Source organism: Fopius arisanus, unplaced genomic scaffold (assembly GCF_000806365.1).
Source record: "Fopius arisanus strain USDA-PBARC FA_bdor unplaced genomic scaffold, ASM80636v1 scaffold00016, whole genome shotgun sequence".
Taxonomy (NCBI): Eukaryota; Metazoa; Arthropoda; class Insecta; order Hymenoptera; family Braconidae; genus Fopius; species Fopius arisanus.
In genome coordinates this window covers 459,368-475,237 of record NW_011887755.1, presented here as the reverse complement: position 1 = coordinate 475,237, position 15,870 = coordinate 459,368, and the positions used below count along the sequence as shown (strand labels likewise).

General features: G+C 41.6%; 1 protein-coding gene across 2 annotated transcripts; it reads left to right on the top strand.

Moving 5' to 3' along the window:
- On the top strand, positions 1 to 15,532 carry ssp3 (short spindle 3). Of its 2 annotated transcripts, XM_011300072.1 has the most exons (8): positions 1 to 406; positions 655 to 4,056; positions 4,143 to 4,266; positions 5,673 to 5,836; positions 11,238 to 11,640; positions 12,611 to 12,805; positions 14,156 to 14,329; positions 14,413 to 15,532. In XM_011300072.1, the coding sequence occupies exons 2-8, from the start codon at positions 668 to 670 to the stop codon at positions 14,491 to 14,493; spliced, it is 4,530 nt and encodes a 1,509-aa protein (XP_011298374.1). In that variant the 5' UTR covers positions 1 to 406; positions 655 to 667; the 3' UTR covers positions 14,494 to 15,532. The 2 variants fall into 2 exon arrangements, with proteins under 2 accessions (XP_011298374.1, XP_011298375.1); XM_011300073.1 differs by lacking the exons at positions 12,611 to 12,805; positions 14,156 to 14,329; positions 14,413 to 15,532 and adding an exon at positions 11,743 to 12,343.
- Positions 15,533 to 15,870: the final 338 nt, after the last annotated feature.

The following is a 15,870-nucleotide window of genomic DNA, read 5'->3' as shown; positions in this document are numbered from 1 at the left end:
CTCATCCCTCCTCTCAATTAATTAAATTCCACTAATAACTGTCTTAATTTTTGTCCTTCGCATGGATCCCCGAGATTATTGACCCTGCGATTATTATTTTTCCCAGGGTGTCGGGGTATTTTTGACAGTTGTTCGTAATTTAATATCAAGTACCCCAGCAAGAGCGAGAGGGATAACTCGACAGTGTTGCCAACAATGAGCAATTATTGTTTTTTCACCTCTCACTTCACTCCGAAATAAAGGACCTCTGAGAGAAATGTCAGGTTGAGTTTTTGTTCTTCTCTTGTTCTGCTGTTCTGTTTGAGATGTCACGCGATCGATCTCAACAGGCGTGCAAAGAGATTGTTGTCATCTCAGGAGATATATCAACACGATCCACGTGATTTACCAGTGAATTATGATTCATGTACGTAATCGTTGAAAATTAAATGTTTAATTAATTGTCAACGATTGATTTCACACGCTAATTTTATCATGTTTTTTTTGCGTGGGCTGTCACTGCCATTGGTCAACACACATTAACACAAAGTTGATGGCCTATTTTGCATGAACAAACCCGGTCATCCATTGGTGATGAATTCAAAATTCTCAGCAAAATACTGATCGATTGTGCAGAGTAGAGTATCAATTGTTGATAATTATGAATTCCCACAGGAATAAATGAACGATGGCTGACGTTCGACTACTGATCCAGGAAGAGGGTAGAGCAGCTAGAAATTTGGTAGCATTCAATGTTCCAATGGGATCATCAACTCCAGAGAGAGTCACTCGAAAGCCACCAAGCATCCCTCGAGTTACAAACTCATCGATAAAAAGGAGTATAAAGAATACAACACGAGTGCGATCAGCATCCACAGGACGAGATAAAAAATCGGAGCTCCAGGCACGATACTGGGCCTTCCTCTTCGGGAACCTCCAGAGAGCAGTAGACGGTATCTATCAGACGTGCGAAGAAGATGAAAACATATCAGAATGCAAAGAAGTGATTCTGGTCCTTGAGAATTATACCAGGGACTTTCACAATCTCATCGAGTGGTTCAAAGTCAAGTGGGCGTACGAGAATTCCCCTCCACCCCTGAGGAGGAACCCCCTAGCCTGGGAGGTTCGTAAGACCTCGCCATGTAGAATGTGGAATCCCAAATGTTCAAGTCCCTCCCAGAGGCTGAGTCCAACCTGCAGGAGTCCAGACGATACAATAATTGAAAATCGAATATCTGGAATGGAGAAGAGAGAGTCATTAAATCCCTCGGACCACAAACGCATGAAGGATAATAGAAATGTCTCGAAGAAAGATCCCAACAAACACTTGAAGGATAAAACCTCTAATTCAGTCACCAAAGATTCTGATAAATTGACTATCAGGGAGAAATCCACGTTGTCGAAGATATCAGGGAGACCTCCAGTGAAGCCTTCCACCACCAGGGCAAACACCAGTGTCTCGATAACTCGAAAGAGCTTCAGTGAGATTCACCAACGTGATGCCAAAAATAATAGTATCAATAAGGAGAACAGGGAGACAGAGAGGAACAGTGGAGAGATGAAAAACAGTAATATTGAACTCAGACGATCGTCCAACAACGTCTCGGAAATTGAGAGGCTGAAGAACAAGGCAAACGGTACTTTATCAGAGATAATCAGGGCAGATAACAACGAGCAGTCAAACAAGTACACCCCGAAGACACCATCAAGGGTGTCGAGAACATCCTCTTCTACAGCTTGCCCCAGTTACTCAACTCTCACGAGAACTCCAAGGGCTGGTAATCCTCTTCCAGGATCAGAGACACCCAGAATGGTACGGAGTAAGACAACTCTGAGTCCTAGAGAGGTATCGAGTGTCAACAAGGTTCGTCCTGGGTCGTCAGTGATGGTGCGGAGGCGTCCAGGAGAGTCCAAGGTGAATTTAAAGTCTCAGGACGCCACTGAGATAAAGGGATCGGTTGAGGTACTCACTGAGGGTAAATCAAGGAGACCCTCGGAGGATCCTGACGGCTGGCAGACAGTGCGATCCAGGTGTCGACGAGGCAGTTCCCACAGTTTAAACATGTCTACCAGGTTTCACCGACCAACGACAGCCACTTCTCTACCTGCCTTGTCCATCGAGAGTTCTACTGATCGAAAAAAGAATAACCGTGAACTGGCTCTTGACAATAAATCAGATCTTGGGGAGACTGTAATAGTCAATATTGAGATGGAAAAATCAGAGACCAGAAACAAGAATAGAACAAATCCACTGGATGATGAATTGAAAAAGGAAAATTTAACTCCCAATGTCGCCTGTGATACAAACTCAACGTCAATGATAGCAGCAGTATTTAAAAATGAAGCTGATCTGCTAGATAAGAAAATCCAGCTGTTTATGGCAGCTCAGGCAGAGAGGGAGAGGATCATCCTCGAGGAGGAACGCAAAACAGAGGAAGCTGACTCTCAGAGATCCCAACAGCTCTCAGATGAGGAAGCTTCTCTACAACGTCAAATTCAGGAGCTCGAATCCACTGAAATTGATATTGACACTGAGACCGATGAAACTGATGGAGAGATGGTTCTTGAGATTGAAGAGCGAGAGGAAATCCTGGAGAATGAGGTAATCGATGATATAAGCCTTGAGGATCGTTACGAGAACATGTTGGAGGGTATGTCTTGGGCAGAACGAGTGGATACACTGGCGCAATTGAAGGCTCTGGTTGCTCGGCATCCTGGAAGGGCTCTCGAGCTTCACCAAAAGCTCTCCTCACCCTCTCGAAAACGGTCATTGCCAGAAGCTCTAAGAAGATATCAAGCGAAACAAGCATGTGCTGAGCACAAACGCCAGAAATTATTGCTCGAGAAATCCCAACGACTCCGTGATCTTTTGAATAAAGTGGAGGATGTTAAAAGAGCGAAGAACCAATTGACTGAGGATAAACGAGTTCGAATGGAGATGAAGCTAAAACGAGCTGAAGAGAACAGGAGTCAACACCTATTGGAAGTTGTGAGAAAGGCGCATGATGAGGATTCCAAGCTGAAGGAAATAGCTTTTATAAACGAGCTAGAAGCCCAGAATAAGCGCCACGACTTTATGGCTTTGTGTCAGGAGCAGGAGGAACGCCTTCAGGGAATACAGGAGGAGCGACAAAGGCGCCAGGAGGAGAAAGCAGCTAAAGAGGCTGCAGCTGAGGAGAGAAGGAGAGCCCTGGAGGCTGAGAGACAGCTGAGAATTCAGAAAATGAGACAGACGAGGAGAGAGCGAGAGGAGAGGGTGGGCAAAATGCAGCTTGAGAGGGAGAAAGAACGCCAGGAGTTGGCCAGAGAAAAAGCGAGAGACAGGGAGGAGAGGCTGAGTGCTCTACATGCTGCCCAATTGGCTAATCAGGAGGAATTACAGAAGAAGATTGCTCAGAAGCAGCAGGAGTCTGCCAGGAGGCACGTCGAGAATATCGAGCATATCAGACAGAGAGCTGTTGAATCCTCGATCCTCAGAAATGAGGAAATCCCTCCAACCTTAAAATCCTACCCTGCACCAAAACAATGCGCACTGTGCGGCATTCAAATACCTAATGAACTCAGTCTCCTCAGTCATCTCAAAGGAAAAGGTCATTTAGACCTCGTGAAGAAAATGCACGATGGCAGGGAGGCGTCCAGGGACGATCTCCAGAGGTTCAATATCACTCAGATCAGGGATGTGGCTGTGGTCTCTGCTGGGGATGACAGAGCATCCAAGGAGAAGCAAAAAGCTCTGAAGAGACGCTCCAGAAAACTCAAGCAGAAGATGAGCGCCAGGGGACAGGAGTGGGAGAACTCTCAGGGGGATTGTGGTCAGGTCGAGTCCAGTAATAAAGCCAAATTCAGAAGAAATTTGAAGGAGCTGGAGAGATTGAGCTGCAATCATGTAAAAAACAGCTGGTCCAATGTAGCGGCCGCTGGACTCGAACGCTGTCTTGGGGAAATCGGCAGGATCCTCAATAAGGCATGTCCTCAGGATCCCGAAGCTTTTAAATCACTTGCCGGCTTCGAGACCTTCACCAATTTGCTCCAGCTCGGGATCAATGTGCAGAGCAATTCCCAGGGATTACCCAATAAGTGAGTTATTCAGAGGATAAATTATAAACCCTCTTCAACTAATTAAAAAAAAAACAAAAAAATTCATAACATATTCTTTGTTCTAGGAACATTGTTTCCATTTGTAGAGTCTACAAATGCGCAATTAATGATCACGCGGAGACAACCGAAGCGATTGTACTTAGCAATAAAATTCTGGTGATACTTGATCTTCTGCTCCAGCGATTTGAGGTGAGTTATTTTTTTTTTTCTCTAAGATGCCTCTCCATTTCTTCATAGTAATTATCATCGGTGGATTATGTACCCACTGAACATCCCAAGATCTCACAATTGTCCCCCTAGATGGCACCAGAATTATTACAGTTCAGTTTGCTTTGAGTGTGATCACCCCTGGAAGATCAACTCCAGTAGAGTTGATGAAAAAAAGAGATGTGAAAAAGAGGGATGAGGGAGAGGCAGCAAATATATCTCACTGAGTTAATACCCAAGATAGACAAAGAGATTATTCTGTCGTTCATTTCCAATCCGCATCTGCATAAGAGGCGACGTCTGACATCCGTGTCACTCTGTCAAAATACGGATTACGAGCTCTAAGCTGGTGAACTCGATTTTATCGTGAAAGAGAAAGAGAGAAAGATAAAAAAAGCATCCATTTACGCACTACCTTGAATTTTTACCATTACTCCAGCCGTCTGACGTTTATTGTTTCCTTATACTCAATCGAACAATTAATCTTCAAGTACACTCACAAATCAGTCAGATGGTGACAAAAAAAAAACGAGGCAACAATTACTCACTCGTGGGTGGGTTTTGATACTTTTTTTTTTCTCTCTACTCTCTCCACAACTCTGTCCCCAATTCCCCTCTTCCTCTCTCAGTACCCCCACACCCCTCAAATGCATTAGCGACAAGAGAGGAGCTTTTAGCTGGCATCGAAACGCACACAGGCATTTCACTCCTCGGATAGTACTCGCATACTGGGAATAGAGACTCAAAGTCGCGTGGATGTACTTTAATATTTTTTTCCCTTTATTTCCTTTTTCTCCCTGTTCTTGTTCTGTGCCGTTAGTTGTGGATATCCGTTTTTTTTTTCCATTGGTGTTTCAACTATAAGTGCCACCACCAACTATCGACCTAATCTTTTGTCTTGGAGCTCTCAACGACCTATTCGCACACTCCAACTCTGTAACTACGTGATCCCACTTCTCATGCACTTGGAAATTTTGAGACAAATGGAGGCTACAACTCTCCTCCAAAACATGTGACTCATTCAATTTTCCCTTCGATCATTGTTCAGTCGCTCTCCAATGACTATTTACTCAGTCAATTTTGTCATTGAAGTTTTTTTTGTCCATCTGGAGAAGGATAGGTACCGTTGATATTGCGATGAATTTGTATGGGCCATTGGGTACGATTATACTGCGAAAGGGGTCCTATTCTTTAATTCTGACCCTTCGGCTATTTCCCATTTTATGGAAACTGTCTATTTTTTATTTTAACGGCTGATTGATTTAATTTCACTCCGGGAGATGATAAATCTTCTCTATTTTCTCAACAAATTATTTCATCAACCATTTTTCATACATTCGTCTCGAAAATATCAAAAACGAAAAAAAAATCAAAATGTGAAATTCCAGGCAGTGGCGATTTTGGAAGATTCAGCTCAAGCCCAGGAGACATCAGCAACAACAAATGGTAATGGTAGCGTTATCACAGCAGTGCTGCAATTGCTCTGCTGTCTAATTCCAGAAGTGCCTTTCGATAAAGCTGCTCTACACTCCCGCATCAACGACATCATCGGGTAAGTTGAAAAAATGGAAAATTCACAAATACCTCTAAATTCATTCCCCGCGATACGCAGCCCAAAGTTTCAGCGACTTCAATTAGAACTCTATTTTTGTTCAATTATTTTGACACGTGACTGTCACTCAAATTCGTCTGAGGACCACCAAGGTGGTAGACCACCACGAGATGACCCGTCAGTAACATAATACTCTGACTCGTCTCGCCCCAAATTTTGACACATACCAATCCGCTGCTAACTGGTAGAAGTCGATTCTCCCATCACAAGATCCACCTGGATCAACTTCCTCCCACAATCTCGCAGTCTTTGAAACCCTTTTCCATAAATTTCGCCCTCTATTTTCCACATTTCACCATTTTTCCCGTCATTTCCTGCACTCTCACTCCACATTTTTTTCATTCCCTCCCCATTCCCATTATTTTTTATTCTGACGATATCACGTCTGAGGGTTGATGTATTATGATGAATTTCCTGATCGATGCAAAACGACCAGTCACGGCTTTTACTTAGCATCGATTGTACTATCCCCAGTTTGAAAAATGAAAAAAAAAAAACGAAAAAACCAGAACATTCGGATTTTCTATTCCCCACTATTTTCCCTAGATTTTATGCGCCCACAAAGATAATGTGGACTACAAACCATCGAAGTGCATTTGGCGTAGAGTGGCACTCTATTCGGTTCATAAAATACCATATGCGTCAGTAAATACGATAAGGGAATGATAATGAACGTATCGAAATCGACAACACGGTCAGAAACACTCAAGAGGGTGGTTTACCTGAAATCAGTAATTTACCAATGAAAAAATGACAGAGAAAGTCCATCCCAGGAATATCTATCACATTCTCCACCAATTCATTAACATTCTGTTTAATTTTCCTGCATTGATAAAAAATGCGTGATGAAAACGTGCCCACCCTTGATCCACGTCTTACATTAAGTTTTCATCATCAGAGAACAAAGATTTCGATTAATATCGGATCAACGAGGCTCACTCATTCAATTACACTCCCCTCTAACTAATCTTGCGTTGACTAGACACTGCATTCTAAAAAAAAAATGAAAGCACCAAGTGCTTGCAGCGCATCTCCTTGGAGATGAGTTACACGATTTATTCTGCAACATCCCCAATGATTTATATTTTTTTCATTCGCTCTTTGTCCGGGTAATAGATAAAAAATGAACCTGAAGGAGTGAATCACTGTCTCGACACCCCGAACAGTGCCAGTTAGACATTAAAAGGGGCCAGCTGATGTTCAAAGAGCATCTGCCCTCATTGAGACCCCCGAGGTCTCTGCGACGTGATCGTGGGTTAGACAAGCATTACAGGGCAAATTACACCCGCTGTATGATGCGTCACTGATGATGTGCATTTAATGAGAAAAAATACAACCGTAACTGATTACTTATATGCACATGTTGCTCATTTTTTATAATTTTTTTTTAACACTTCGGTTTGACAATTACATTTTAATCCGTGGGTTGAGAATTTTTGTTTAGAAAATGCCACAGTGGTGGAGTGCAGAGAAGAAAGTTATTGGACGATATGGAGGAGGGTCAGGGGAGGGTAGTTTCCAAGTGAGGGTGAATTCTGGATAGAGAGTCCATTAGCAGATTACGTACCCAACCCGCCTCGCTCATTCACCCCCGTTCAAATATATGCCTAGATGTGTGTGTCTGTGTGTGTGTGTTTTTTTTTAGTCGCCCCTTTCTTCCGACTACGCGTCTTCGAGTCTCTACCTTTTGCTTTTATTTATTCTTCGGGATTTGAAAACACGTGTCGTTCAGTTTATCGTAAATTTTCCAAATTAAAATTTCGTATTTCACGGAAATTTCAGGAAATCCCGTCATTGATAAAACAAATTCAAGACGATGTGTTAAAAAAAAATGATAAAAAATACCGGTTTTTTTTTTTATAAAATCGAACGATAATAGATTTCTGGATATTTATGTCTCATTTATCTTCAACGAGAGCAACGAGAGGTGTTATCCCCTTCGCAGAACTGTTGAGAAATTTCTCGAGCAAGTAAAGCTGTGCACCACAGTTGAGTGTTTGATCAGGCGTTGCTCATTGAAACCAGAACTGAAAGGACAACAGAAATGGGCCTGCTAAAGTTCCCAGAACTCTTCACTCAACAATCAAACCCTGCATTTGACACACCCAACACTATTGAGCATCAAGAAAAAAAATAAAACTAGTGATGAGCCAAAAAATTAAAGTGAAATCACAACGACTAACCCTGTAGCTCGTTTGTTGATTCATCCATCTGGATTTGATCGATTCCCCACTATTTACTATCGGAGAGTGCAAACTCGCGTTTATGGTATACAGCCACCCCCTCCCTGCACCCTGTAAATCCAAAGCCCTGTGTGTACGTGAATGTGTCTTGAAGGGGGGGGGGCAAATGCTGTACCCCTCACCCTCCCCCCTCACTACTCCTACGAAAATCCCAGCGCGAATGCATTACGCGTCAACGAGTACGGAGTAGCAATATCCTGGAGCGTCGTCGTCGCTCCTGCCCCCATCCTGAATCTCCAATGCTGGATAGAGTGAAATTGAAGAGAGAGAAAACGAGTACCGAAGGGATTATAATACATTACCAATTCGACGAGCTACCCAGACACCTTTTGAGTAGCCACTCCATGTTTATTGTCGCAATTGTTTTTCTTTCAACTCCATATTTTTGGAGTTATGGAAAATTTACCAGAAACATCAAGACTCGTATCGATTCCTCGTCGATCATTACTCGGAGTATTCGATATAGGCACTTCTGTTTTCTTTCGGGTGAGAAAAAAGAATCAATGGAAAAAAAGAGAAAACGTCGACGGTTGATGCTGGGGAAAGGACACTTGTCAGTGGGGTTGAAACGAGGGGATGAGCGGGGGTGGAAGACAGTAAGAGGAGACACTGTAAATATTGTAACAAGTGTGTCATGGGCTGGGGAGAATGGCAAGAACTCTCGCATTTCCCGAGGAACAATCGATATCAGCGGTATGAAATACTCATTTGGATAATAATCTGTTGTCATTTTTCTCAGATCCATCTGCTCCACTGATAAGGGAGGAACGATTCTCAGAGAATTTTTTTTTGTTTTGAAAACCCCTTTTCAAAATTATTAAAACAATGAGATCAATTTATCGAATTCAATGTTTTATTTGATATCGGGAAGATTACGATCGATCATTGAATGTTTTGTGGGGTTCTTCAAATACATTGGTTTTATTTATTACATCTGATCGAAGGGTATATATGTCCGCACACGCCCGGTCTAGCAATCCTCCCCCCATCATATTTCGCCATTAGCTAACCATATGATTATTTCATAGCACCCCTATGCCCCAGCGAATTGGGGTGCATATCTTTTCGCTCGACGGGCCAAAATCCCCTCGTTTCTCTCTTTCACTTAGACATCGGCCAATAATTTCCCTTTTCTCTCTTTTTATTCATTCTCAACGGTGACTCTGGCCTTCCACCAGAATGAATCGGACAAAACTTGGAGAGAGGACAAACGACGGGTGTGGGAGAACCTGTCACTACCGTCACGGATTTCCGACGTTCTGATTGATGAAAAACTAATAAAAAAAGTCCTTCATTAGTGGATCGACTTCAAGATTAATATGTTGGGCGCGGTTTTGGCTTTTTTTTTCTCCAGTCAATCGACATCTTGAGAGTTGAGAGGTAGAAAATTTACTTTGAACATCAAGAATACGGAGAGATTTCCTCTAAAATTGGAAGCAATTATTGAACAGATTTCGCGAGATTGTAAATAACGAGATTTAATCGCCATAATTCCATCTAATCCTCTTGGAATAAGATTACCATTGACACTACTCACGACAATTGCTTCTCCACCCGTACAAATTCTCTAATAAAATGCACCTCGGTGAATTCACCCGGATTATCATTCATTTTTATCGTCACCCTTGCCAAATAACTCTGGGTACACGAAGTGAAAAGCCTGGAGTACGGGATTAACTATATTTCCCTTCCCCGGAGTCGTACAATAATATTAATAATATTCAGAATCTATATTGGGGTTACGATACGGTGTATGTGTCGTGTCATTGGGGGTGATATTACAGCCGATCTAGCCGATTCGTTTCAGCCGGGGGTCATGGAGTGACCCCACATGGTGAATAATTCCGGCAGTGATTTCACTCGGTATTTCGTATTCTCAGATTAACTAATTTCGACTCTTTCGGGTGGATTAATTAATATGAATTTCGGAGCTGATGATCTTTGGGAGATCTGAATAATCCGCCAGATCGGGGATGAGAATTCGAACGATGAGATTGATAGAACTATCATGGATTAATCAAATTTTTCAGCAGATGAAACTCACAATAATAATTTCATGGAACGAAAAAGAAATAAATTGCCTGAATAATTGAAATTTCATTCCATGCATTCCAAACTTTCAATGTAACTTTGAATAATATTTTTATTCATAACAAATCATATTGAATTATTCAACGAGTGATTTCGAGTAAAAATATCAGTAATTTGTTTTTTCCTGGTTATTCACCGGATTTTAATTCATCTCGACTCCCAAAAATCATTCTTCAATTGAGTTTATTATCGTTACCGTCAACCCCCATGTAAGTTGAAATTAAAAGGGTTGTGAGCCCCCCGGAGGCTGATTGAAAGTGAACGGGTCAGTGTCGTCGACTCCTCGAGCACACGATAGGTAAAGAAGTAGTTGTCAAGTATTGACGGGACAAAAGAGAGAGAGAGAGAGAGAGAAAGAGAGAGAGAAAACGATTGCTTATAACGGAGCATGTGTGACGGCGTAACACGAGAGGATTATAACATCAGTGGGTAATTCTGTGTAGAGAGCTTCCAACCCCCTCAACCCCCTCAGGCAGCATGAGGCTCCTCCACCCTTGGTTGCTCATTCCACTGGATTGTATATGTTTTCTTTCTCCAACTCCCCATTCCTCCCGATATACCCCCAGTATATCCAGGAGATTCTCTGTCTCAGTTGAGCCAACATCAGCCGGTATCGAGTGACTCTAGCTGAAGAGAGGTCCAGGGTCCCTCGACCCCAGTGGAGAACCCCGAGGGGAACGATGGGCGCACTGTCAGTGCGTATTATCGCTGCACCCCCTCATCTCTCCCTCTCTAAAATGTGACATCAACGCTTTCAGTTTATACAGTATATATTCGCCTTCCTTTTCTCCAGTTGGTGGGGAGACGATGTATTGTTGTGAGGAATACATAATACACCCCATCGGGGACAACGCAAGTGCAACGACGCGACCAACTGTCGCGTCTAATCATCAACCAGACCAGGACCACCATCAACTATCCCACGATATTTATTCACATTGTCGATTAATTCACGAGATAAATCAACTGAATTATTTATAATTGAAATAATGTTTATTATGTTGCAGATTTTTAGTGACTGGTGGTTTGATCGAGCGAATTACACGCCACCATCGTGCCCTCATCGAGACAGACTTCTTCCTGGATCAGGAGCACGAGTCCCAAATTATTCTATCGTCGTACGATTTATTGCATCGATTGTGCATTCATTTGAAACGAAACCAAGATTATTCAAATTCTAATCATGAATCCGAGCAAATAACTGTTGATTCCCACTTACTCGGGTGTCTGTTGGCGAGTGAAGCTGCTGGTACCGTTGGTTGTCTGTATGCAACATTTGCCCTACCTCATCAGAAGTGCTCTTCACCCACTCCAGGACAGAGTCAATTTACATCTTATGGCAGACTACTGGCTCTACGGGGACTCAAATTACTGAGAACTATAGGCCAAGTTGATCTACAAACACTACAGGTAATTATTACTTTCGACGGACTTTCGATTGAATTATGGAGGATGTCTCCCTCAATCAACGAGACCAAAGGAAAAATTCAACCCTTTTACTTCCTGATGAAGGTCTGACTAATTCCTCGTGTCCTCAACTCACCAATTTTCGCCTCTACACTCTGAACTTTTTGCCGAACAATTCCCCAGAGAAGAGGAAAAATCAATTTGAGACTTTATTTATTTCTGTTAAACGGTTTGGCATGCGATTTAGTGAAAAGCAAAAAAACATAAACAGATTGTTTTGAATGATAAAGGGGAAATGATCAATCACCATATTGGGAGGCGCCTCCTGGAAATTTTTTTTCCATCCATTAACCGACAGGGGTTTTTTGAGCACTCGATAGAGACATAAACCCAGCTGGAGATGTAAAGAGAGAAGGGAGTGAGGGCTGACAGGCGGTTGCGGCGATCAGACCACGAATTGAATCGAAACCGGCACCTTGGACGTATCCACGGTAGCCCAAAGTAACATAAGTGAACTGGGGGAGTGGATTTTGCCGACCCCCTTGTTTCCCGACGGGATCCAAACTGCCTCCCATGGAGAATCCCGGGGGAGATCACTCGATTATCCCTCGTTGAGGTACTCCCAGTTATCCACAGGATAAAAGCCATACGAAATATTTTTCATGGGGACCCAGGAATTTATTAGCTATTCTCTTTGCTGAAGAACTTAGTATTACGGCATGTTGAGAACATTATCTTTTAGTGATTCATTTCGTGGCCTCTGAACATAAAGATATCACGGCATTTTTTACTCATTCCATTAACAAGTATTGAGAAACTCAAGTTTTACACTCCGAGTGATGAAAAATAAAAATTCCAAGGAATTCAAAATTTTCAACGGTGCAATGAAATAATGACAGCTTTTATGACATACAGGCAGAGAGTATGTTAATTTCGTGAGTCTTAATTGTTTTTTTTTCTTTTTTTAATTCAGAATTTATTAGGCGCAGAAGGTACCAATCTCCAATGGAGATTAATAGCAAGTCATTTGATCACAAGATTCCAACGAGAGCCCCTAGCCGAGTCGAAAGAGAATCAATCCACCCAGACATCACCAACAGCCATAACCATTCTCTCCGAGCTATTCACTGTCCTTGGCTACTTCGCCGTCAACAACATCGACAATCAGGTATGCTCATACCAAAGAGTTCCTCCAGATTATTTTAAAAGTGCCCCATGAGTCGTCCTCGATATCACTGGAATGTCTCGAGAGAGAAAAAAAAAAAGAAAGCACCGTAGTTAATGGTTGTAGAATATTTTTTGCCTCCTTATCATCAACTCTCGGAAATAAAACCAGGCATTATAGCTTTGAAAAAATTCTGGTAATGCGTTTAGGTCGACGGGTAAGTTTTAACGTGACGAATTCCAATAGTTCCATTTAGAATTGAGATAAATTCATGAAGCAATCAGATCGTAAATAACGCGAGGAAGAAATCAGCTCGAATGGGGACATAAAGTGCGGTATCTCAGGGTTCAAACGAAGTGACGAATGTGTTGGACGTCATGTGATGCACTCAGGGTGTATATTTCGGCGCGTGCCACCATTCGGCTACTAACATAACACAACGAGTGAGAGAAAGATAGTTTGACGATGAGAGAGATATCGGTAAGTGGTGCGGATGGAAAAGCATCCTCAAAATTAATGAAATATATATCTCGAGTTTTTCAACTGGTGGAAAGTATATTGATGGGAGGCCCAAGTGTCTGAGTGTGTTGTGTCTAACAGCTTGTTCATTCCTCTCCTTTATGCTCACTTGGGTATTTTATTTTTTATTTTGTCTCTTCTGAATTTTGCCCATTTGTCCACACGCCTCATCCTCCCTCCTACTTTCCCCCAATTCACTATTTTTTATAACTAACACATAATAACAAATAAATACACATCCCTGATAATTTTTCAGCCTTTAAATAAGTCCGGAGACCTGTCAATTATTTTTTCTCTGTTACCATTATTCTTCTCCAGATGTTAAACCATTTACAATTGTTTTGATAAATTATACACGTGTTGTTTTGCAAATCCGATTGGCATTAGCATACAGACGAGTTTTTGCGGATTGGATAAACAAAGATTTGGACTGAAGTCAACACTGTTCTCGGTTCGTACTCCCCTTTTTTATACAGACAAAGTGAAAAGAATCTCTTTTCTGGCCAATCTGACGTGATGAAAAAGAGAGGCTTCATTCTTTTATATTTTTGGATGCTTATTTACGGTTGTCAGGGGATTGACTTCATTTTTTTTTTTCGTTTACTCTAATTACTCCAATTATCATTCGTCAATGAGGTAAACCGATGCGGGCGTCAGAGAGTTGCAGGTGGATAGAAATAAAATACATAAACAGTACTTTGAAACACTTGTTCTCAGCAGGTGATGTGACTTTGTGCATTATACCTCGAGGACATTTCCGTGACACCTGGGTCCATGGGTTGTTCCCACGATTTTCAGGTCTATGGTAATATTTCTTTGTGTTAATCGTTGCAGTTGGTTCTACAAACTGCGGGCGCTGGCCCCAGTGTACTTCAGCATCTCTGCACATTGCCATTTCCTTTTTATGGTGATCCCAAATTGGCACCCTTTACCCTTCCAACCCTTCTGGCTGCAACCCACGAGAATAGCGCTGCCACTGCTGTCTTATCATGCGAAATGTCTTATCAGGTGAGTAAAAAATCGATAATCCAGCGGATTGACACATCCATTTAGCTGATTCCATAATAATGTCTCTTTAAAAAAATATTCAGCTTCTGGAGGAATACAAAAAGTCCGAAAAAGGTCAGCAACATCCACTCATTCGTCTTCTAAAAGAGTCATCGTGCAAATGAATTTCATTACATCAAACTCCAGAAGAGTAACAAGCTTGCCAAATAATGTACGTTCAATTTACCGAGACACCCTATCATTATTTCTTATAATTTATATGAGTTACCGTCTGAATGTGATTTTTATTGAACATATTCTCTGATTTGTTCCATTATGTCTAACGTTTTGTTTCTCCGTCTGGGGTTGTAAAATTCACCCGGAGTTGTAAATATTTATTGTATTGTAATTTATTAACGGTTTAATCGAGTTTGATAGGATTAATTATTATTTTTCTTTTTTTTTTTCGCGCAACAACCGTTGCAGCGATAGTGCAATGTCCTGCCAATGCAATTTGTACCCATGGTATTACTTAATCATACACATACTTGATAACAATTACGATGATAACAACGACGTGAGGCCACGGTAGGAGTCATAAATGTCTTACTTGGCCCGACTATCCGTCGTTTTCATTTTTATAACTCTAGGTTTATTAGTTGCGGCGCTCTTTTCTGATGGAATAATGTCATTTACGTATTAGAAATCATCGATCTGTCGATCATCAGTTATTCGCCCATTCGTGGATGCACTTTAGAAAATTGAAAGAATAGACGAGAATAGAAAATATCTCAACCTAGAAGTGACAGATTCTGTCGAGTCCATTCAGTGTCCGTTGCAATCACGGAAACGTATTTTTGTATGAATAGTTATCGAATTAATTAAGTAATCCGTAATTTTTTTCAATTCACAGAAATAATTTAACTGTTTTTCCGAATTATTGGTGTTCTCTGAGCTGCAGTGATCTGCATACGAAAAATATTTAAAAAATATTCTGTTTTCTTGTGCGCATCTCACTGTTACACGAAAAATTCAGTTAACTCAGTGAAAAATAAATTTCCCTGCACCAGCGAAAACCGTAAAGAATGAAATTCCGTCGCAACGGTGACTTAACAATAATGTATACAACATAGGAATTAATAAATACTGTTTTTCCTCCGTTTTCTGTAAACACTGGGGTTTTCAAGGAAATTGGAGAGACTAGTCAGCGAGGAAAACAAATAAATGTGCTTTTTCGCTAAAACTGATGCATTATTTTACCCTTCCATTAGACCAACCTCAGTATCATTTTTTTCCACTATCAGTTTACCATTTGCAGGGACACGAGTCCCGAATGATGAACGAAAATTTCAATTTGTACAATTTTTGTTTGGCAAAAATTCAATATTGGGTTACCTGGTAGCAAAAAAATGAAAGAGACCAGTAGAACAGTGTGCATTATCGACAGTCCACTGGACTCTCTCGATCGATGTTCATCCACGTAAAAGGGTGGGTGGAGGGTGGTGAATTGGGCAGGCAAGAGAGAAGAGAGTTTGTACATAGAGGGAATGGGAGGGATAACC